At 46.7% G+C, this 22,720-nt stretch overlaps 9 protein-coding genes across 9 annotated transcripts; 3 read left to right on the plus strand and 6 right to left on the minus strand.

Moving 5' to 3' along the window:
- Positions 1 to 573: 573 nt before the first annotated feature.
- Positions 574 to 3,134, plus strand: AtWU_00542 (Zn(II)2Cys6 transcription factor; the record flags this gene model as incomplete). The annotated part of the gene is made up of 7 exons (XM_035495658.1): positions 574 to 618; positions 699 to 780; positions 843 to 997; positions 1,058 to 1,997; positions 2,053 to 2,283; positions 2,361 to 2,632; positions 2,685 to 3,134. The coding sequence occupies 7 exons, from the start codon at positions 574 to 576 to the stop codon at positions 3,132 to 3,134; spliced, it is 2,175 nt and encodes a 724-aa protein (XP_035351551.1).
- Positions 3,135 to 5,648: 2,514 nt separating this feature from the next.
- On the minus strand, positions 5,649 to 7,292 carry AtWU_00543 (F-box protein; the record flags this gene model as incomplete). The annotated part of the gene is made up of 1 exon (XM_035495659.1): positions 5,649 to 7,292. The coding sequence occupies one exon, from the start codon at positions 7,290 to 7,292 to the stop codon at positions 5,649 to 5,651; it is 1,644 nt and encodes a 547-aa protein (XP_035351552.1).
- A 617-nt stretch (positions 7,293 to 7,909) lies between these two features.
- On the minus strand, positions 7,910 to 9,226 carry AtWU_00544 (uncharacterized protein; the record flags this gene model as incomplete). Its single annotated transcript, XM_035495660.1, has 4 exons — positions 7,910 to 8,106; positions 8,493 to 8,831; positions 8,892 to 8,988; positions 9,032 to 9,226. The coding sequence occupies 4 exons, from the start codon at positions 9,224 to 9,226 to the stop codon at positions 7,910 to 7,912; spliced, it is 828 nt and encodes a 275-aa protein (XP_035351553.1).
- Positions 9,227 to 9,948: 722 nt separating this feature from the next.
- Positions 9,949 to 10,996, plus strand: AtWU_00545 (nucleotide-binding domain-containing protein; the record flags this gene model as incomplete). The annotated part of the gene is made up of 2 exons (XM_035495661.1): positions 9,949 to 10,233; positions 10,541 to 10,996. The coding sequence occupies 2 exons, from the start codon at positions 9,949 to 9,951 to the stop codon at positions 10,994 to 10,996; spliced, it is 741 nt and encodes a 246-aa protein (XP_035351554.1).
- Positions 10,997 to 11,183: 187 nt separating this feature from the next.
- On the plus strand, positions 11,184 to 12,368 carry AtWU_00546 (nucleotide-binding domain-containing protein; the record flags this gene model as incomplete). Its single annotated transcript, XM_035495662.1, has 1 exon — positions 11,184 to 12,368. The coding sequence occupies one exon, from the start codon at positions 11,184 to 11,186 to the stop codon at positions 12,366 to 12,368; it is 1,185 nt and encodes a 394-aa protein (XP_035351555.1).
- A 961-nt stretch (positions 12,369 to 13,329) lies between these two features.
- AtWU_00547 (sulfite reductase [NADPH] hemoprotein beta-component) lies at positions 13,330 to 14,040 on the minus strand (the record flags this gene model as incomplete). The annotated part of the gene is made up of 1 exon (XM_035495663.1): positions 13,330 to 14,040. The coding sequence occupies one exon, from the start codon at positions 14,038 to 14,040 to the stop codon at positions 13,330 to 13,332; it is 711 nt and encodes a 236-aa protein (XP_035351556.1).
- A 3,672-nt stretch (positions 14,041 to 17,712) lies between these two features.
- On the minus strand, positions 17,713 to 19,270 carry AtWU_00548 (FMN-dependent alpha-hydroxy acid dehydrogenase; the record flags this gene model as incomplete). The annotated part of the gene is made up of 6 exons (XM_035495664.1): positions 17,713 to 17,840; positions 17,918 to 18,234; positions 18,304 to 18,749; positions 18,821 to 18,913; positions 18,974 to 19,038; positions 19,102 to 19,270. The coding sequence occupies 6 exons, from the start codon at positions 19,268 to 19,270 to the stop codon at positions 17,713 to 17,715; spliced, it is 1,218 nt and encodes a 405-aa protein (XP_035351557.1).
- A 607-nt stretch (positions 19,271 to 19,877) lies between these two features.
- On the minus strand, positions 19,878 to 20,393 carry AtWU_00549 (aldo/keto reductase family protein; the record flags this gene model as incomplete). The annotated part of the gene is made up of 1 exon (XM_035495665.1): positions 19,878 to 20,393. One exon carries the CDS (start codon positions 20,391 to 20,393, stop codon positions 19,878 to 19,880), a length of 516 nt encoding a protein of 171 aa, XP_035351558.1.
- Positions 20,394 to 20,728: 335 nt separating this feature from the next.
- Positions 20,729 to 22,255, minus strand: AtWU_00550 (flavin-containing monooxygenase; the record flags this gene model as incomplete). Its single annotated transcript, XM_035495666.1, has 1 exon — positions 20,729 to 22,255. The coding sequence occupies one exon, from the start codon at positions 22,253 to 22,255 to the stop codon at positions 20,729 to 20,731; it is 1,527 nt and encodes a 508-aa protein (XP_035351559.1).
- Between the last annotated feature and the right edge of the window lie 465 nt (positions 22,256 to 22,720).

Below are 22,720 nucleotides of genomic sequence, written 5' to 3' on the forward strand. Positions count from 1 at the left end.
AGGTGCAATGATTGGACGAGCATGGGTGGAAAAAAATATATCCTTGATGTCTAATCGAAAGGAATAGGTTTAGATATCACTGGATATTACAAAGGATTGTCAGATTGTAACGTAGCTAAAGAATTTTAGATCATGTTCGACCGCATAAAAATATATTTGTGCGCGAACATGTCCTATGCAGGCTGCGAAGGTTTCGGTGATTCATGCGTATAGCTGGATCAAGGCTCCTCCAACACGCGGTGAGCATGCGTAGACGCGCAAGTAGCGATTAATCAACGAAGTTTAGTGACCCTGAAGGAGGGGTTTTTCCCTGCATGGAAGGGAAAATAGGGTCAGGGCAGACGCATAATGTGGCAGGTTCTGGCAAGTGGCCCAGAGGCTGTCCAGTGCTTTGAAACTTGCCACATTATATTAAACGAATGAGTGCAAAGTCCTGATATCGGGGCGGTGGTGATTGGTTCTTGGCCCCGCCACGCAATAAGGGCTTCCCCAGAGCCTGGAAGATGAATGTTGCGCGATCCGAATGTATCCGGCATCCCAACATCCCACTCTCCATCAAAGGAAAACTCCAACATGGATGCACCACGAGCACCGGTAAAACATGCCAGAGTGTATCAGGTGCGTCAAAACGTCAAAGGCTGAATCTGAACGCCATAAAGTCCTATTCTTGCGCTAACCGCTAAGTAACGGTGCAAAAGGCCTGTGAGCCTTGCCGTTTAAAGAAGGTCAAGTGCAACCTGGGCTCTGTCGACAGTCCAGCGGACCCACCCTGTGCACGGTGTAGGCGCGAAGGAAAGAGTGTATTTTTACAGCCACGAGGAAGAGAGTATTGCCAGATGCAGATTCGCACTCTTTCCTCCTCCGAAACAAGAGGCGAAAGCATACCGCGGGCTCGCCCGACTCAGCTCCTCCAAGGCACGATAGTGACACTGCCCGACCCCGGGGTGAAGACTCGACCCAGAATAATAGCACACAGGATGACCATCGCACCGACTCTGTGAGCTGGGCCTTCCTAAATTGACTGCCCCAGATGTGAATATGCTAATGAAGGTGACAGCCGGCAATCCGAGCCAGATCTTCAGAGGACTTGGTACACGATGTGGCATATACAGAGGAAGACGCGCTGAAACTACTTTACCGAGCTGGAACTACTAGTACAGTCAAAGATGTTCACAGCCCCGGACTACAACGTGACGGCAAGCCCAGCGCAGATCAAAACCTATCAACATCTCCCAATGTCCCTGATCTCTCGGTCGGGAGGGAGCAAGCACTCGAAGCTTGGTCACATGTACGTTTCATCCGCGACGGTCTATTCTCAGCGGAGGAAGCTCTGTTCTACATCGAGTCTTTTTATGAACATCTCGAGCCATTTACTCCAATATTGTCAGTTGACTTCAGGCCCCCGAAGAAACATCAAGAGCTCATCGAAGACAATCCGATCCTCGCTCTCACGATGCTAATGCTCGCCTCTCGTTACTCGGATCTGCCAGGCTCAGGCCACGTGTCTCGACGTTATATCATCCATGACCGCCTCTGGGATGCCTTGCAAACAATGATAATGCGAATATTCTGGGCGCAGGATTCCTGTTCCAGCGCGACATTGCAAAACAAATCAAACGGTCTCCGAACCTTGGGGACATCTGAAGCTCTGCTTGTCCTGACAGAATGGCACCCGCGGTCACTTCATTTCCCCGTTGGAGGAGATGGAGCTCATATCTTGACAAATAAGCCGATGTTCAACAGCAACTCCTTCACATATAAGAACCCGGTATTTTGGCTTGAATGGTCCTGGCGTTCTGATCGTAACTGCTGGTCGCTTCTCGGGATGGTCTACACACTGGCCTTTGAGCTAGGACTGTTTGATGACTGTGATGATACGACCTTGGGAGCCCGCGAAACGACCAATCGAAGTTGGGAGAACCCGGAATTTAAGAAACGAGCTTATCGAATCCGCCAATACTTATGGATATCTTCTACTCAAATGTCGGGAAGGCTAGGTAAGTCTGAAAGCTGCGGCAGGTCGCTAGACATGAGACTAATTCGATGAATTAGGCTGGAAATATATCGCCCCAAATAATCTACCCGAAAGCCCGGAGCTTATGAGGGATGATACCACTAGGATGTGGACCGGGCTTGCAACTCTGATGAGGAAGGGTAATGAGCTCCTCTTCAAGTCTCGGCAGCACACCAAGCACATCATCCAGAATGGCCTTTACATTGGCCTGTTATATACATTTCAAACTAGCCTCCAAGAGTGGCAAGAGGAGTTTGTCAAAGCCAAGGGTAAGCACTCCAAACTCCCTTAGGACAAGTACGTGGAAGGGTGGCAGGAAATAAGTCACATTGCTAACCCATAATAGTAACTCGACACATGCGCATAATGCTTGCCATTGACTTCAATTTTATGCGAGCATATTTCAATAGCTTAGCCGCCCAGGCTATCGTTGAGAGCAAACGTAATGGAAATACACCGCTACGTCGAGGTAATGAGGATTGTGTGACAGAGATAATCGACGGTGCAAGGTCCATCTTGAACCATGTTCTGCAAGACCTCCTTCCAGATGGAAGCCTGAAGTTTATTCCCATACGCACCTACTTTCGGGTCTTAACAGCCACACTGTTTCTACTGAAGGTAAATACACGACATTCAATCCTTTTATTGTTGCACTACTAACGCCCTTTAGACAGATCATTTGGATGTGGCCGCCTTGACGCGTCACGAGTCATCTTTGTCATTAATTGCGCGGGTCGGTAACGCCTTCCAGACATGCTCGCCAGATGATGCTCATCTAAGTTCAAGATGGGGCCTCCTTCTCGCCACTTTGTCTTCTACGCATAATGGCCACTCAATAAAGGCCCATAAAGCGGCCGTTCAGCTGGGGAATAATAATAACGCGGAGCAAAACAAAGCATCATCCCATACGAAAGTAATCAATGAAAGAGCCGGCAGCCACGCCATCGAGATTCAAGATAATCTTTTTTTGGAGAACTTGGACACGTTAGACTGGCTTCTGTTTCCCGCAGGCTTTATGGATAGCGCGCCTTCGGAAGGAAGTTTTGAGGCGGTGCAACCGGCATGGGATATGATGAACCAACAGATGGATCTCGGAATGCATTTTTCTGAGTTTCCATAGAGTTTTTGGAACTTACATAAACGATAAAAGCACCGACACAGTTTACCTACTGGTGTGGCCACTCATAGTGATCTGTGGAGCAATATAAGGACCTGTGAATTTCCCATTGCAGTTAGTTTTGCCGCTCTCGGCTTAGTTGCCCGATACGCCGTACTTCCATCACCTCCTACACCTCCTGTGAGTATATAAGTGTCCAACCCTAGGATCGCTTCCCTGTCCCTGTTAGCTTAGCTTCACTGGTATACGTACCGTGGACTTGGTCAAGGGAGTATCAGGCTGATGACTATTTAAGAGCAACTGATCTTAGACAAGAGAAGAGAAGTAAGGATGAATAGTACTGTTCAGCTATATATAAGTACAGAAAGGTGTTATTGCTAAGCTTCCAAATATATAGTTATTTAAAGACAAGTTAATTGAGTATAAGAAACAGAACTATCTAAATATACGGTAATAAGTATCCTTTTATATTCCAGTATGGTATGGTGCTGGTATATGACTTGGTATAAGGATGAATATAATAAGATAGTATAAAAAGTATATCTTATTTACAAATACTAAATATAGAGTTGATTTTTTCAAAGTAATATTATTAATTATTGTTAGGGGTGATGTAGGAGACGTGATAAGTTCAATTGTATACACAAATACTAGCTAATATTCTGCTTTGAACTGATTACTGGCCTCCCGCAGTATTGGAGGGGCTAGTAAAATATAATATAAAAATAGATTACATAATCTTATCTAATTTATGTAATTTGTGACTGTATATTACTTACATAATTTATTAACTTACAGTAAACTGGTAAGTGTATTTTAATATTATTTTTTTTCTGGAGACGGTATCCCTGCAGTGTTAGGGGTCGCCCCTTGGAGTATATCACCTGTTGGTACATGAAGGAATAACTAGTGTTTAAATAAGTGTCTCAGGATTTCTCAGATTTTGAATATATTAATTAATTAGCAGATAATAATAAGACTGGATAACTAAATTTTTTAATAAGAACTTATCTTTTTATATTATTCTCTCTCCTAGTATAAGATTAAACCAGGATACCAGTATACTTATAAGTTATGATATTTGGAATTTAGATTTTTAGATAATTTTATTTTATTATAATTTTAGATTTTCTATTTTTTATCTGCAGTTTTTTAAATATTTTATTTAATTTATTTTTTTGATATTATGTAAGTGCTTGGTTCCTATAAAAAATCTTTTTTTATAATTTATTTTTTATTATTTTCTATTATAGTAACTGCAATCATCCTGGACAGGGGTTTATTTTTTAATGAGAATTTATCTTATATTAATTCTCTGGTTTTATAACTAGTTTAAATTTTTATAAAAACTTTGTTTTTTTTTTCTCTTTTTCTTTCTTTTTATTTACAAGTAAAAGTCTTCTGTATTTAGACTGAGTATTTGTTATGGGACAAGTCCCTACTAGGGGACTCGGCTACCCAGCCTCATAGCTGCCTGCTGACTAACTGATATTTATAAAATCTCAGATATCTTAAGACCCCTGTTTAAACACCAGCTATTTTTTCTTATTTAATAGATAATATATTCTTGGAAGTAAAAAATAACCTCTAATATTAGAAATAACTCTTCTAAATAATCTATAGAATAGAGTCTGACTGTGCAGCTAATAGAATAAAATAAAATAAAATAAAATAATAAAATAATATATAATATAATATAATTACAGTTTCTTACTATTTTTATGAGCAGGTTAGAAAAAATAAAATAATAAATAATAAAATAATAAAATTATACCAGCAAGCTTAATAAAATAAATATAAATAATTTAATTAATATATTAATAAATTACAGAGCATTATTAATATATAAATTATAAATAATATATCTTATTATACTATTACTTTTCTTTAATATATAACTTTATAACTAAGACTTTTATATCCTGAAGTCAAACTATCTAATAAGTAAGATAAATAAGATTATTTAAAATTTAAAATATAATTTAAGAAAGACGTGCGTTTGTTGATTGATCCGCTTATAGATGGTTAAGAAACAAGCAGAGGCCTGCCCCTTGTTGCGTTGAATATATTCTCACGGTGTTTACGCTACTTCTCTACGAAAGATATTTCCTTCCAAGTACGAGGATCGTAGATGCATGGTGGTGGTTGATCGTTTGACTTCTAATGAAGATCCCGAACTCGCAACATCTCCGACCGCGGAGCAACTTATCATGAGTGTACAGAAGAGATGATATTCCCCAAGAAAATGAAGAGCAACTCGCTACAGAATGGGAAATTAGAAGGGATTATGCATGCGTTGCCCACCTCCCTTTTGAAAGCGGTGATTGATCGTTGCAATATTGTAGCTATTACATCGGGAACCACGGGCTATCTTTAGATGGAACCGAGGTTGTTCGTCTTGTAACCTAAGTTGTAATGCCACGGAGTATATGTTTTAGGATCAGAAGGCCAAATATATAATACTAGCATCATGCTTGATCGTATTCTTGCCTATGCAGCAAATCTAGAAATTGCCCTCTATCTTTGGGGATTATTCAATGGCAGATGTCCCGCTGGATAGCTACTACTAATGGTCCTCATCCCTTCCCGGTTGAAGCTCATACCGCTGGTCCCCGGGAGTCGGCAAGGTCCACTGTCTAAGGAGTTGCACATTTCCATTTGAAGCTGCATGATCCATCGTTTGAGTGGTATGCTCGCTCGCCCAGCATCAAAGTAGAAATCTAACAAATGGCCACCCGTCGGATCAGAATAGATATCTCTCGGGTCGATAGAAGGCTGTGTGCATGAATCCGGCGGTGCATCCGGTTGTCCGCGTTCCATGTATAAGTCGTCTTGCAAGTTTATCTCTCTTCCACGGTAACCAAGTTTCGACAACTGGACAAACTGCAACTTTAGATTATCTGCCAAGAATTCAAAGGCCCGCATCCAGAGCTGCTTTATCTCGTTTGTCACTGCAGTGGACAATGAAGATCCCCAACTACTTCTCTCTTCGGTGATGGGCCCTGGATCTCGTGCTGCAATTATTGGATCAGTCAAGCTGACCATGCTCATACGCAGACGTTTCAAGGTTGGCGCTGCTGTGTGAAGGAATTTTCTGAGAGTATCCACTGTCACCTCGATCCAATGGAGATGAACTTCCTCTAGCTGGGAAAACCGGATCTTCTCGGAGAGATCCTGAAAGTAAATGGGCGATAGTTCTTCCCAGGGATTCCACTGTCCAAAGGTCAGACTTGTCAACTTGGGTGCGACTGTGACCAAGATATCGAGAAGACGTTTGAAGGTGTCCTCGTCGAATATGTCTTCTTCTTGATCCTTAATGCGAATACACATATGGAGATTCATCAGATCGCTTAAGAGTGGCAACAATAGTTTATACCTTGACTCTGGGAGCATCGAGGAGCCCAGATTCATCCCGCAAGTGTAATTGCCGCACGTATGAAGGGATTGGAGCTTCCGGTTGGATTTGATTATGGCATGGAGCACTTGCGAAATTGCCAAACCCAGAGACATGGACAACATATCCTTGCGAAAACTTGCGAATGATAGATGACCCCGCACATCATCGGTGTTGAACTTCTTCAATTCACGTAAGCCAAGGCAGCGAAATGAGCGATAGTCTGCTTTCAACAGAAGGTATTCAATGGGGTACGATCGTAATCCGACTGTAGTGACGTTCTCGAGGCGCGGCAGGCATGTTTCAAGGACCCCGAACAGTTCCGAGTCGAGGATAGCACGGTGGTCTGCTAGGGTAGCGTCGTAAGCAGCAAATAGAGCGTCAAGCTCAGCCTCAGCATTAGTTGATGTTGACTCCTCCTTTTCACCGCGCATCATTCTTAACGTCCTCCTCCGTCTCCTCAATGACAATCCCAGATCTTTGAAAGTTTCCTTGTCCTTCTGTGGCCACCCCTCAAACAAATTAGGAATGATCCAAATCTCTTGAACCCAACGCCGAAGAGTCTTACTTGCTGCAACCTCCTGAAGATGGTCGAGGCTTTCGCGAGTGAGAAGAAGTGAGAGACTTTTAAAGAAGCGCGTCGCATAGGCCTCCAGTGTATTGCGATGCATCTGGTGGCAAGTGATCCTAAGCGCACCCCACTCTTGGGGCTCTAGATACTCACAGATGTGAGTCAATATCTCGAGAGGCAAACTTGAGATAGACATCTTGTACCAATTCCTTGTAGCCGCACAAAGAACACGACAATCGTAACCTTGAATCAATATTCCCGTGAACTGCGTGGGGTGAAGTTGAGACTTGTAAAGGGGTGGTTCAGCGCGGATTGCATTTTGAGGAGATGCCGTTACAAACGCTTAAGTAGCGAGAATCCCTCCAGTCCGCAGGGAATCCGGGCACCCTCGGCAATTCTCAAGTCTGATTGGGACTTCGGGCGCGTCGGAAGGCAGACGGGGGGCACCACATACACTAAGTAAAGGTTAGCCTAGGTTAGCCCCCAACTAAGAAGGATCCACCCACACTGAACCAGCAAGAGAAACAAGACTACTCTTGGAAGCGATCTACTAGATCACTAGTCCGTTATATATACCCACAGTGTCATTATAATGATGGTGGTAGTGAGCGAAACAGAAAGCGAAAAAGAAAAAAACAAACAGAAAAGACTTGCAACTTGTGTTGATTTAGACCCGGCCACCGGAGCGAGAATAACACATAGTAGGTACTATACCTCTCTAACTACCCATCAGGCGATCGCCAAACTCCCTCCCCAACTACCAGTTCCAGTGGTGTTAGAATCATGATTCAAGTGGCCGTATATGGGCCCTACTTAGGTATGGTCCCACTTTTGGAGGAATCCAGCATAGAAGGTGGCCGGGGTCGCGGTCCCGACGGTTTTGCAGTTATAGTACCACCAAGCCAAAGCAAAATGGACATAATTTTCGGTGTTCTGATATGCAAATTGTGCCACACCGGTACCAAGCGCATAGGGATCCAGCGCCAAGCTGAGACAATCCATCATAAGATCTGGTGACAAATGGATAATCGATAATCAGCATTCATTATATACAAGGTCGAACGCAAGAGAACGTGGGAATTCATCAGTGACACTCACAACTATGATCCACAATTTGGTTTTGTCTACTTATCACAGCGTTACCACTCTGTTCCCACCTGGTCACCATATGCAGGATTTCATGAAGCATCGCGGTGGACCTAGGTTTGATGAAACTTAGTTGTGCCCTGTCGATCAAGTCCGCGGTCACCGGTAGGACGCCAGTATCACTCAGGAGGGTGTTACCAGCCGACGTGTCGCTGGCCGTGTTGTCCTCCAGCACATTTGGGCAAATCAACACAAAATCCGAAAGTGCCTTTTTAAAAAACGGGATAATTCAACCCTTCGTATTCCATACTCGTGAGAGATGGAGAATTGCCGAAAGAATTTAGCCCTTCCAGCCCACTGGTATCAGAACACATCGCATCCGCCGTGAAAGTCGTGGGGGATATGAGATGGTACTCATTCAGTGATGGAACCCAGTAGGGTACTTGCGCACCTCCGATGTAGCTCGCCCAATCTCCATACATGTTTTGAACTGTCGTAGGGGGATCTATGTAGTCGCCAGCGCTATCAAACATATAAAAGTCCCAAGACAATGGTTCTCCAAAATCACCACAAAATAGATTTGCAGGAGAAGTCCAAGCCGGATACACTCCGTTATTCGTGATAACATCTTGGAGACGCTGGATGTGATCTATTTCAATTGAATGTGCGGTAAGTAACCTATTCTTTCCGAGGATTGAGTGCAGCTTACCCGTGACAACGTTCCACGCCATCTGACTCTCCCAAAGGAGCACTCCATTGCCGTCAAATTTGATAACCAGACCACGCAGTAAAGAGCTCCCGGGCAACTATTGTCTGTCGTGTTTGTTCCGCTTGCTGAGCCCATTGAACTGCGTTGTTCATCTGTGTAGCCAGTGATGAGAAATCGCTGGCGTAGTTGGTTAACCTCGCCTGGTGCGAAGAACAGTCTCCATACGCATTGCCACTAGCAGGGAGATTGAACAATTCGGTGACATCCAGAGCTACAACATTGCTGACCAGCAAACTCAGGGCAACCCATAAAACTATTCCCTTTGGTCCCAACATGACAGCAGCAACAGAAAGTGAGAGAATGAATCTCGCAAAAAGAAAATGGCAGTCTTTGCTGTGATAATAAAATCTACAAGTAACCACCAAGCCTCTTTATACACAATAGGGAGACCAGTGGTGTTCATCGTGCTCCATCGTTCCTTGGTCTTTTTTGTTTTCTTCTTTTTTCCACCCCTGGTATCTATCCCCCACTTCCCCTTCAATTTCGCTTATTTCTCAAGATGGTGCACATGCTGGTAATAACTTTCATATAGTATCTAGCAACACACCGATTCCGCTATAGCATACTAAAAACACATAGTAGAAACTAAGTGGGACCACGAAGGATCAGGGTACCAGGGGCTATCGGGGGTCAAGCTCAGGCCATCCCTGCCTGGGTAGAGCCTCGGCCTCAGTAATCGAATCCCCCAAGCACCTCAATTCGTCGATTGATTCTTTCAGAGGCAACTCAAGCTTCTGCCAATCACGAGCAGAATACTTGAAAGTAGTCCACAAGCGTAGGAAAAGGAATAAGAAAAAGAAAGAAAAACCCACATGCTGCATCGGTCTATCTACCGGGGTGAGCGTTAGGCGTCAAATGGGCCCTCTAGTTTAGCTGCAAATGAACACATACGGAGTAGACCGTCAAATACCAACGAGAGACAATGCCGAGCTCGTGGATTTTGATCGGGTATTGTGAAACTATCCTTTTGAGACAATTAGATGCTACAACGAATCCCATGTCAAGTCTGCTGTCAATCGCCACACTTCTGTCCAAGGAAATTTCATCTCTTTATTCCGCTGAGCAGTACTCCCTCACAGCCGGGCTGTACACAACAACCACATCGACAACATCCACCTCGACGACCTCGACATCAACGACCAGTACATCGGATGCTGCGACAGCCACGCCATCAGAAAGATTCATCATCGCTCTTGCTGAGAACGACAACGAGCTTGGAAACCCCTATAGCTGGGAATACTTCGATCCAGCATACAGTGGGTCGTGGACTGTGTGCGATGGTGTAGGTAGTGGTGGAGAGGCACCCTAGTTCCAGGGAAGCCACTTCTTCTGTTGTATACTGTATTAGAGATTAAAATAAATAGATAGAAATATACCAAAGTAAAGCCAAAATATCGACGGACTTACCTTAGATAGTGTGCTTACGGCTTAGTACGCCTCACTAAGCAAGGCGGAAATAGAGAGTAAGCATCACTGCACAGATCCCGGTCAAGAGGCTGGAGCAGGCGTTGCATGTCAATAGGAACAATCCTCCTCTAATACTTGAGCAGCTGCAACGAGAATGGTAAACTGGCAAATACGCTGTCTAGCCTAACATGAAGTTCCTGATCAGCGCCAACGTGCCGAAATTCCGATCTGTGCTCGGCGATGAGTCTTTTCAAGTTTCGTTCTGTCAAAACCATTCCGGACTCGCAGCGCAAATCAACGGTCTCGATGCGATAGTCATCTGGGTATGCGAGGGGGGTGAAGTCACCGAGGAGCTACTGGATCAGTGGCTGGGTCGGGGTCAGGACTCCCCAAAAGCTCTGCTGGTCAGCGACGCCAAGCACATACCTGAGGTCGAAAAGCTGCTCAAGAATCGTGTGACTGGAATTCACGCAGTACCCAAGCAAGAAAATCAATCCGATGGGTCCTGGGTGGTGTCGACGCTCTCCAGGCAGGAGAGATGCTTTATGCTCAGGGTTGGGCCCACGGCGCACTCCACCACAACGAAAACGATCCCAATGCCGACGAGACAGTCGTACTTGTTGGCGCGGGAATTATGAATCTTGTCACGGCAGAGTTCCTCGCTACACGTGGGTTTCGAATGAGGATTATAGACGCCAACCCGGATCCTCGGACCTGCAACGACTGGTCGCGTTTGGGGGTTACCCACGGGGGCTTCAATGCCCGCATGTTCACGTACACCGAAGCGGATAGCCACAACGAGAGAAGTAGCTCCATCTATGTCATATGCGCCATGTCTTCCGCAAGACCAGTCTCAACGGCGGCTGGAGTCTGAAATCCCCGTCGAGTTTCACGGCGGCCGAGATCGCCTGGGTCAATTCCTTTGAGCAGACTCCTACTTGGTTGGCACAATCGATGAAAGAAGACATCTACTTTGTCAAAGAGGAAGCTGCAAAGCTCTGGGATGAGTACATGGACCGTGCCCCGGAGCTCTTCAATGGTGTCTCGCTCCACGCCGACATTCTGCGCTTATATGCCGAAGACGTCGCTCTGGATGCAGCTACTGAGGTGAACCGAGGCCTAGGGTCGCTCATGGACGAGATCTCCCAATCCGAGCTCGTGAGGGAATACCCCGGGTTTGCTGCGGCTGTCAAGTCCAAAGAACTTGCCGGTGCGCTTGCCGTGCAAGGCTTTACCCTCGGCATCCACTTGTTCGTGGGGAAGCTGATCGATCGAATCATGGAGCTCGGTGGAGAGTTCACCTGGAACTGCTCGGTCCAGAGAATCCGCCGCAACGCTGCTGGGGAGGTAACTTTGCTGGAATCACAGATGGGACCTCTCCATGGGAATCATTTCGTGATCAGCACTGGGGTGACGAGAAATGGACTCCTAGATGGCACGGCCTCGGAGGGACTGGTGCACGGAGTGTTAGGCGTGTGGCTGCAGCTCCCAAACCTGGACCCGATGATTAGGAATTCCATCAAAATTCATCGCCGCGGCTCGCTGGTCGAAGACATCAACGTGACCGTATCGAGAAATGCTCAGACGAACGAAGAGGTGCTCCTTCTTGGGGGCGGATACGGGTATGTTGGATTGGATCACCCGTCCCCAGAGACTCCAGAACTGCAGGCCCTTTTTGACGAGCTCGAGCGAGTGGCGCATATGTACTTCCCGGCGGGATATCGCTTGGCAAAGGAGCAAGGGACCCTGTGGCCGGAGGGGGAACGGAAATTCTGCATTCGACCGTTCACTTGTACGGGGTTGGGTATCTTGGAGGACATCGGCACTGCAGGGGGTGGACATCTCCTCATCACGGGCGGGAACAACACCGGCGGCTTTGCCCAAGCGCCCGCCATTGCACGTGCCGTGTGTCGCGCCATTGCTGGGGAGCACGACCCCGTCCATGTGCTCTTTAACCCCCATCGGAGCAAGCTGGTCTCCCCAGTGCAGTACAGTAATGCCAGTCTGTAGGCAGCTAGAGAGACCCAGGATGTATATCACAGTCAAAGACGACAATAAGCTTAGGATAAGCGCAGATAATCTAGAGAGTAACCCATCTGTCAAAGTCATCAACCCAGTCTCCTCCCTCCACAGTTCCTCTTCTTCTTTCATCTAAGCTTTGAACTTTATATCCCCGCCTTCTCTTCCTCTGCAATCGTCACCTCCCTTTCCCAACCCAATCCGTCCCTCATCCATCCTCCATTTACGGCCCCTAATGTAGTTTTTGACCCACCATCCGGCGTAATCATAATACAGTCGAATAAGGAAGCAGAATCGGAAAGTAGATGTATTTTTCTAACTAGATCCGCTTATCGCGTGGCTGTACAACTGCCAATAAATTTATAGTAGTAATATTGTTCTTATAGTCGAGATTTGGTAGCCCAAATACCTTACCGGGCATAAATGAACGAAGTATGTATTTTGCCGGATATATCCAGGCAGGTCCCGTATAGAGAGATCTCGAACCAGGGGGACTCTGAGCCCCCAATTTCAGCGTTCATAAAAAGCAAGGTGACGAAGGTAATTCCTCCTGTTGAGACCTAGGGTCAAACATTCAACATTTTTGCTCTTAACTGCAGAATTTTGCAATCTTAAACTTGTTCAGCAGACGTAAAGAATTGATTGAAACACTTGGTTATACTAAAAAGCCGAAAGACAACACCCACCCACAAACCCCCGCTTTCTATCTAGGCTGTTACATGAGATAAAACCCTCTAACCTCTTACTTGTATTACCGCAACTCAGTTCAAATTCTGAAGGTTCATCTTGTTATAAATGTAGCGGACGAACCTTACACCAACCTCAGAGTTTATTCTTCGGGTGTCAACAGCGCTACTTTGACAGGCAGCCTGATGACAATATCCCAGCTCTCCTGACGGTCTGGCATGCTTTCCAGGCTTGTATGATATAATCATGATCAGAATTCGATCACTTATTCCGAGGATCTACAGTTTTGCGCAAACACAACACCCGAGCCGTAGATAGGGCTATCCGAGGTATGATGGTTGTTGCGGTGGAGATCCGCCGACGTACCCACTTTTTCATCTTGCACCTCGGGGGAAGTAGTCGTACCCAGAGCAGCAAGTTGCTTCTGTATGCCCTTCATATTCCTGACATGTGCCCCATCAGTCGGATCATAAATAATACCAAAGGAAACCTCGTCGCCCTTCATCCGCATTCTTGTCGTTAAGGCAATCGTTGTGACAATATTCGCAACCTCTTTAGCATTAATGCCAAGATTGGCTTCTTGGGGCATAGATGTATCCCAGTGGATCCATTGTTTGGGTGTTTCAGTGGTGTTGTCATTGGGAGAATGTGGCGGTAACGTGAGATCGAATATGAGACGGGAAAAAGGTGGGATCTTCATGAGCTCTTTCCTCCAGGCTTTACCCAGTGGATGCAGATTGAGGAACTCGCTCCGGGATCTGTCACACGTGTAACGACACGGTTGATGTGTGGGGGCGTTGGTTGGGCAGCGGCATAGTTCAAGTATATTTGCTTTCCCGAGAGGGTGTAACAAAGCTAGCTTTGCCTGACGGATATGAGGCTCGGACCCCTGATCAATGCTAAGCCGAGACAGATCGTCAGTAAGACAAAATTCCTGCAGCAAGTTGGGATCAGAAACAGGGTGAGGTATAGACATCTTGGATTTGAATGTGAAAATATTTAGGCAGAAAACGATGACAGATGTCTTCGGAGCAGCTGATATATGCAGCAAGCCGGGAAAGGCTGACGTCACATGTTATATCAAGTGGGGTAAGCAGGACGAGAAGAATAGCCTGCAGTCTTGTAGCAGGTGACTTTTTTTCTTAATATCTTTCTTATTTTCTATTACCTTTTTCCTTCCGTCTTTTGCTTGCCATCTCAAGATTCGGTGTCAGCCAAGACTGACTAGTGGCTGCCCCCGGGAACGCACGCCACTTACTATACAATTGTTAGTAACCAAGATATCGAGTATGGCCCGACGGCTGTAAGTTACAGAAATTCAAAATACCTGCGTATAATCTGTCAGCCTTACGCTCCGATACCTGTGTGGTTATCACAAGCACGTTAGTGGAGCAAAGATGCACGGCTCCCATTCTTCCTACCCTCCTTTCGATATTATTTGCTGGACTACCGAGGTCTTAAAAGTCCCTGTCAATACAGTGTCTGCTCAGATACCTTGCTCCTTCAGACATTGACTCCCGCTCTCTAAGATCATGTTTCATTTCACAGAGTTTGTGATTTGGTTTCCGGATCACTTTAGACTCCAATGACCCTGGTAGAGTTGTGAGAAATCTGCGTCTTTACGCTATCTACATTGGATATTAAACCCATGGTTCGTTGCATTTATATTTCATAAGGATTTTGTAAAGAAAGGCTTTGCGCAACGGCTCTATATACTCGAATCTCGGCATTATTACACTGTAGACGTTCGTCAGGATCCGGGTAATTTTCCCAACTCTGGCTCTTCACAAACGAATCAAGGAACAGTTAATCCTAGATTATGGTATAATTGCATCGGCATTCTTTTTATTTCCTGAACTCCAAGCGCACGTTAGGTGTTCGGGGTACTGAATTACCCGTCACGGTTCAATGTAATCGAGTTTCAATGAATCTCATATGGTAGGACGACAGGAGAGATTCTCGACCCGAGTGTTGTTCCTCGCAGCCGAATCAATTTCAGCAATGATGTCCTCAGGCACCCCGGAGCTTATGTTAAAGTGGCGGTGGCTGCCCAGGGAAGTGTTATACAAGCCGATTATATCAGCTATTACTGTATGCGTCGTCTCCATAGCTGCTCTTTTCTTGTTGTAGTGGAACCAAGTACCCCCTCCCAGAATAGTGAAACTGCAATCAACATATTCGGTACTCTGTCCGCCTTCGGACTCATAGGCGCTTTTACATTGTCCTGTAGCACTGATAAATGCGGATACCTTAGGAAAAAGATATAGTAAGTGAAATAGTCTTATAAAAGGTGAACTGCACTACAAGGTTTTCGAAAGACAGAATGGGGGTTTCGCACTTGATCAGGTACACTGACGGTATCCAGTCCAATACCTTTCACTGCAAAAACTCCGCTGGTATAGGAGCAACAGACCCCAGCCGCGATATTAGAGCACTGGGAATATGAGCTGGTATCATCACAACCAGCAGCAAACATGTTCCAGTACAGCCGAATATCCACGGCATAAACAAGCGGGGCTCTCACCACTGCTGCTGTCACATACCGCATTAACCATATAATGTGAGATATATTCGAGGACCTCAGATATATAATTGAATGCGATAAGTAGTTAGGAAATTTGAAATATCTTTTCTGAAACTCTTCTTGATTATATAGTGTAGGCGGTTGCATGGATACTATCACAAGACATATATTTGCAATGGACTAGGACTACTGTGGGGTGATTGAGATATGGTGTATGCTAGTACCGCTAACCTCTTTTGTCCCTATTTTAGGTAAATGCCTACGCTTGTGATGAGATATGGTGTATGCTAGTACCGCTAACCTCTTTCTCTCCCTATTTTAGGTTAGTGCTGTTACGCCTGCGATTACGGTCATGATTATGCTTATGATTACGCCCATGATGATGGTTTTGCTTACTTATGGTTTTCCATAATGCTTATTAAGACTGCGACTTTTCTATCCTAAACTAGAATGCAGCTAACCTTCAGCCCAAGTAGTTCCATAGGATCACGGCTGTTTCTTCTGAAGCGGGGTAGGGGGTGAGCGGTTGATTTGTATAATCTCCCTGGCTATCTATAAATGTCATTACCGTCTTTACGTACTATAACATATGATTCATTGTACTCTAGTCTATCACACACACATTTTTGCCAGGAATTAGTGGCTTTGTTCACAAAACTGTAAGTGTTAAAATGTAGAGATTGAGTTGTCCGCTAGTACCAAGGGGCTACTGCGTTTACTGTTCTTAACACTGCCAGTCCATAGTCTAGACTGGATCGGTGTCCTCTGAATCATATGATTGATTGAGCTATCCGCTAAAGGCATGTTCCTTATACTCTAGTAGGGCATTTAGGGAAGTCTTCACAACAGCACAACAGTCAAATATTGTCTGATAAGTTTAAAATTAGTATTATTTAATAATACTCTATACACAGAATATATTGAGATAATTTTCATTTTCTTAGTCAATTATTCTGTGGAGTTATAAATATTTAAAAATGATAATTTTTATCTTTAGATTTGGTTATCAGATTGTGATAGAATCTACTTGTCAGAGTTGAAGGCCTGTTAACTAGGTAAGGAATTAATCACTAAATATTATAGTTTTATCGAGTAACAATAAAGACAGTCTATATCTATGAAAATAAATTAATTCCTGAACAATCAGTACTTTATAAATATAAAAAAAGTATAAACCTGCTATTAATTATTAGTAATCTCATGACTTTATCAATTATTATATTATATTTTTCTAATAAGCCTTACTTCTAATAGTTAAATTATTTTATTATAAATAATATTTTTCTTTACTCGGACGAGTTATCTGGCTTTAATATTATAATAATTTTATATAATTTTAATTCAGAACAGGGGGGATCTAATAATAAAAAAATAAAGAATTAGTAAAACATATAATATAAATAAAATCATATGTTATATCAATGTAACTCTATTTGTATTTAATTATATTTACATAAATAAATCTACTGGAATTTACAATATTAAACATGAGAAATGGAAGAAGGAAGTATAAAGAATATATATAAATGATAAAAATAAATAAATATAATAAAATAAGATAAATAAAGAAAATATAAATATAATATATGATCTAGTCACATGTCTCTGAATACTGCTCGGTATCACAATAGCAGTGTATTGTTGAGTGTATGGCTTCATCTTTCATTCAACAATCGCCGCTAAGATTAAAGTCTTCGGTACGTAGATGAAGAATAGCGATACTTCTAATACAGACATGAAACCATTTCATGAAACAAGGTCAAAACATGGGAAGAATGCTCCTAAAGATATGTCCATGATATATGTATATACCATTAGAATATTCCTTCCTCGTATAGCGAAGTGAAGTATCATTTATAACCAATACTAATCGACCCGCCTATTTAATATACTAATTTACACCAGCAACATGCATCGATATAAGCTTTCAGTTCAACGAGGTATAGATTATATTCTTAATCAATTAGGGTGTCATTATATTGAGACAAGCGTCGGCATGGTGGACATGAAGGTGGCTGCAAATGGGTTGTACGATGTTAACCACAGGATAGGTACTAGGCTGAATGCAGACGACATGCCAGAAATATGTAGACCCGTTGTTGTTGTATGTTGTTTTGCCTTACATCACAGCATTGACCTCGCTTTCAAGACCGCCGGCGTACAAGCCTTCAGCGAGGGAATCCCTGCTAAACCCATGGAGCGGTCGAGATCCGTAAGCAAGCCTAGCAACACCTCCTTTGCTCCCTCCTTCCCTGTCATGCATAATGTGAGCATATCCGCTGGTTCTTCATTCCACATTCATCGACTAGTGGGGAGAAGAAGAACTTACCGGCAATCGCATACCCAGCCATCACAGGTCGTCCCACGAGTACCCCCTTGGCCCCGAGACATAGAGCCTTGAGGATGTCGGCGCCCGTCCGGACACCCGAGTCGAAGAGCACGGTCAACGAGTCACCTGCCGCTTCCACAATAGACGGCAACATTTCGAGGGATCCAACGGCGCCGTCTAGCTGCCGACCCCCGTGGTTGGATACAATGATTCCGTCACAGCCGGCACGCACCGCCATACGGGCATCATCCGGATGTTGGATGCCCTTGAGGATAATGGGACCATCCCAGTGTTGACGCAGGAATGGAAGTCGTTCCCTGGGAAGTGACATTAGCTCGATGGCCATTACCTGGATGGCCCCGCAGCAGGGGGGGAAACCGCCCTACCAGGTTGATGCCACTCCGGAAATGATCATCTGCAACCACATCCGGCTGGCAAATGGGATGTCATCCTCCACCTCCTTGCCGTAGGCATCACGGAATTTTCGCCGAAAGACGGGGTCGGAAAAGGCAACTTGGTTGCCCACACCGGCAATCATGGGCAGGTAGCCGCGGTCGAGATCGAGGGGGCGCCAGGCCGCCGTCCAAGTGTCGACCGTCACTACCAGGGCACTATAATTGGCCGCGCGAGCGCGTTGAAGAAGGGAGATGGTGATCTCATCGTCAGTCGGCCAGTACAGCTGATACCAGCGAGGACCAGGGCCGCTATGCTGCGCGACCTCTTCAATGGTGCTAGTTGCGGCGGTAGAGAGCACGAATGGGATACTCAGCTCTGAGCAGACTGCGGCTAGTCCGGTTTCTTTGTCCGGGTGGAAGATGGACTGCACGCCAATCTGGCTTGCCATGAAATCGAGGGTGTCAGCGGAGACGAGAATGATGAAAACGAAGGCTCCTTGGAGCTCACCGGGGCTTGGATCAAAGGAGATGCGTATGTCTCGCCAAACAAAGATGTTTCCAGGGTGCGATGGGAAGTGTCAATCATCATCCGAGGGACTAACTAGAGAGGGAGGTTTGGGTTGGATCAGATCAAGTGGAAGCCAGAACAGAACCCTCGTACCCGCCAGTGCCGAAAGGCCGCGCGATTCGCCTCTTGGGTTGCCAATTCACCGGCGCCGCCATGCACTGTTGTCGTACATCGTCACCCGCCCGTCAGTAATGCTCCAGTAGTGGGGAGAGGCGCCTCACAATAATTGAAGGCGGCCGCGCTGAGATGTTGTTTCGCTTGTTCGACGATGCGCGCGGTCTCTGTGGTGACTCGTGGGTATTCGTTACGGAGCATGCCTCTTTCATAGATGTCCAGCTGGTTGGCGCGGTACTGCGCGAGTCGCAAGCCCAAGGCTGCTTGAGCCACCATGGTCGCTGATTGTAGTCGACTGATGAGACAGATGTGCCGGTAGGATATTTATGTCCTGTACCGGTTCGGAGGATCACCCCCTGTAAGGGGACGTCGGCGTTAAAGGCCGGACAAGTTCCGTCCTGCAGAAGTGACTATCTCGAAGGGAAAAGCCGCACACTCACAGGTTGCACCGACGCTCAATCATGCGATCCAGCTTGGTGACGAGGCTTTGCCCAAGGACGTCCGTCCGGGGGATCCTTCTGCAGGCCAGTGCCGCAAGTCCTACTACTGTAGATCAAAACCAGAAGATCCTGGTCAATATCTCAGGGGAATATGATGACTGGCTGATGCACTGCAATATCTATATTGCAAATATTCGGTCCCAACAGGGGAATATTAGCGGCTGGCCTTACGAGCTGGTCAGAAACAGGACGAACCCAACCAGTGCGCCATACACTCACAGGAAAGTACCTTGAGAATACATAATCCGTTTATCTCATGCCACCAGTAAGAACACTTGCGTTGACTAGCTGAATCGAAGCTCTAAATCCACAAACCAGGCATGGGAAATACCCCTCTGGAATAAGTGCCGACACCACTCCCTACCCTCCCTACCACAGCCCATCTAAACCCTCACAAACGTCGCTGTGGCACATACAAACATCAGCCATGCCGGAATATTCACCAACCACATGCGCCGCCAATTATTCCCCAGCCAGCCGCGTAGTCCATCTTCGTTGCGGAGGCCGATCTTTTCCTTGGAACAGATGCGACTGTTCCAGTACATGCTCCAGGCCCCAAAGTAGTAGTGCGCGACACTCAACACTCCCCCGGCGTAGTAGAAGTAACGGGTCTGCGGATTGATACCGGGGGCGCGGCTATTGATGACGGCCACCACGCCGGCCAGGGGATAGGCCAGCAAAATCACCCACTTGGTGGTGCGCGCGAAGGCGGGGAACCAGTCATGCACCAGGTTGCCGGAGACGTGGCCGGGTCGGTTGGCAAGCTTAGGAGTCAGAAAGGACCGGAAGGCGTTTTGTTGGTCAATGGCACACATCAGACTGGCCGAGGAAATCATCAGGGGGCTCAGGCGGAGGACGGCCGTGCCGAAGTCGGACGCACTGGAGAGCGCGGTAGACATTTTTCTACTCTGTAGGAAGTAGGGAATGGATTCTTGTGGAGGGAGGAGTAAATTCAATGGAATTCGCTAGGCTCTATCGACGATGAACACGTCCTCTGAGAATAATATGAGCGGGTAGAAGAGGGGAGAGGGGATGTGAGGAGGGTGGGGATAAGTGAAAGATGTCGTGGTAATAGCGCCACGAGCGATGGCATGGCGGCCATGTAAGGAGGTGCGCCGAATCAATGTCCGACGCAGTCAACACCAGGCCGGACAGGCCCCTTCGGCGAAACACTCACATACCTGGTAGAAGAATGCGCCAATGACATTTCACTACCGGTGTAGATGGAAGAAGCCTAATCGCGCTTCACCTCCTTCGGTTTCTCTCCGCCTCCTGTTGTGGCCCTGCTGAACCCGCTGCCGGGGATGAACTCGAGCCCCTGTTCCAAGTCGCCATACTTGGCAAACCACAGATCGGTGAAATAGTTATCGCGCCGTTGCCAGGGCTTCTCTGCGGCTACGCGCGGCATAAAGCGCGCCGCGGCGTGGATATACGTCGACGTCAGGGCAAACGTGGGCCGTGGAGTGAGAGGCGGCCCCTGGGGATCTACGCGTGGCACAGCGACGGTGTGCCCGCGGGCGTGGAGGAGTTGAATCAACCGGCAGATTGCAATCATGGTTGCATCGGCGCCCAAGGTCCACGACGCGTTGGTATATCCATTGACGACGACCGCATTGGGGACGTCCTGTAGCATCATGCCGTTCCAGATGAATTTTGACGACAGATCCACCGGCACGCCATCGATATCAAGCAGGGCTCCTCCTGCAAATTGCATCTGGAGCCCCGTGGCGGTAATAATCAAATCGGCGTCAAGATGCTGGCCGGACCGCAGCTGGATCCCGGTGGCCGTGCAGGTCTCGATCGTGTCCGTGACCACGCCAACGTGACCTGTATGCAAGCTGCGGAAGAAGTCAGCGTCTGGGCTCACGCACAGCCGCTGCTCCATCGGCGCATAGAGCGGCGCAAAATGCGGGTCGTAGGCCACCGCCGGGGGTAACTGGCGTCGGACGTGAGACCGCAGATAGGCGCGGGCTAAATGCGGCCATCGCTCGCAAAAGAGGATGAAGAGCCGCGTGTACACGAGCGACAGGAAGCGCTGCACCCAGTAGAAACGGGGACGAGGCAGCCAGCGTGCCAACCAGGAAGACACACTGGGTATCTGCCGGTTCGGCATCGACACGATGTAGGTCGGACTGCGCTGCAGCATCGTCGTATGCGCTGCCTTCTCGGCCAGCTTGGGGATCATGGTGATTGCGGTCGCGCCGCTACCGATGACGACGATCTTCTGGTCACGGTAATCCAGTCCGTCAGGCCAGAATTGAGGATGCACCACCGTCCCTTGAAACTGTTGTAACCCTGGGATCTCGGTCTTGAGGGCCTGACTGTAGTTGTAGAACCCAGTACCCAGGATCAAGAACCGGGAGCGGTAGATGCTTGTGTCCTCTGGCGATTCGACAGTCAGGTGCCAGACCTGGTCGGACGAGGACCATGACGCTCTTGTCACCCGGTGCTGAAATTTAATCCGACGGTCGATGCCATGCTTCGAGGCAGCCTGTTGGATATACTGTAGAATGGTCGCGCCCTCGGCGATGGGATATGCTTGGTCCCAGGCGTGCCAGGGAAAGCAAAAGGTGAACAGGTCCGAATCTGATCGGATGCCAGGATAGCGAAAGAAATCCCAAGTTCCTCCTAATGTGGCCCGACCCTCGAGGATAGTAAAGGTGAGATCGGGCAGTTCGGTCTGAAGCCGGTAGGCCGCGGTAATGCCAGAAATGCCGGCTCCAACGATGAGGACATCGTAGTCAACTGCAGGTGAAGCCATGTTTGGAGGTAGGGACCAGGCTATTGCAGTGCTCAAGGGGTCGACGAAAGTCTGCGTTCTTGTTTGTTGTCTTTATGGCTCGGGCTGCTCACATACCTGGCAGTCATCAGGTGATTCCAGGGCTTGCAAGGCAGCAGCATTGCGGAACATCCGATCATTCTGGTACGGGATTGCTAGTTGTTCATCGGAGCAAGTAGGAATGCGTACTGGTTGAGCCTGTCATGAAGGGCTCTCTTGCTGCTAGGATAGTTTATATCGCCCAAATCGTATGCTTAGCCTGTTCCCAGTCACCTTGTAACGTTGCTCCCTTCCACGGTACATCTCTTTAACATGTAGCTACGCTTTGCGACTGTCCTCTGATTCTACAGCTCCAGGATCCTTAAGGTATTCTTACAGAGGAAGACAGGAATGCAAACTTAAATAAACTCTATTGGATTCAATCGCGGGACTACCTAAAGTAGTAAT

The sequence above is a fragment of the Aspergillus tubingensis genome, assembly GCF_013340325.1.
Source record: "Aspergillus tubingensis WU-2223L DNA, scaffold_1, whole genome shotgun sequence".
Lineage (NCBI taxonomy): Eukaryota > Fungi > Ascomycota > Eurotiomycetes > Eurotiales > Aspergillaceae > Aspergillus > Aspergillus tubingensis.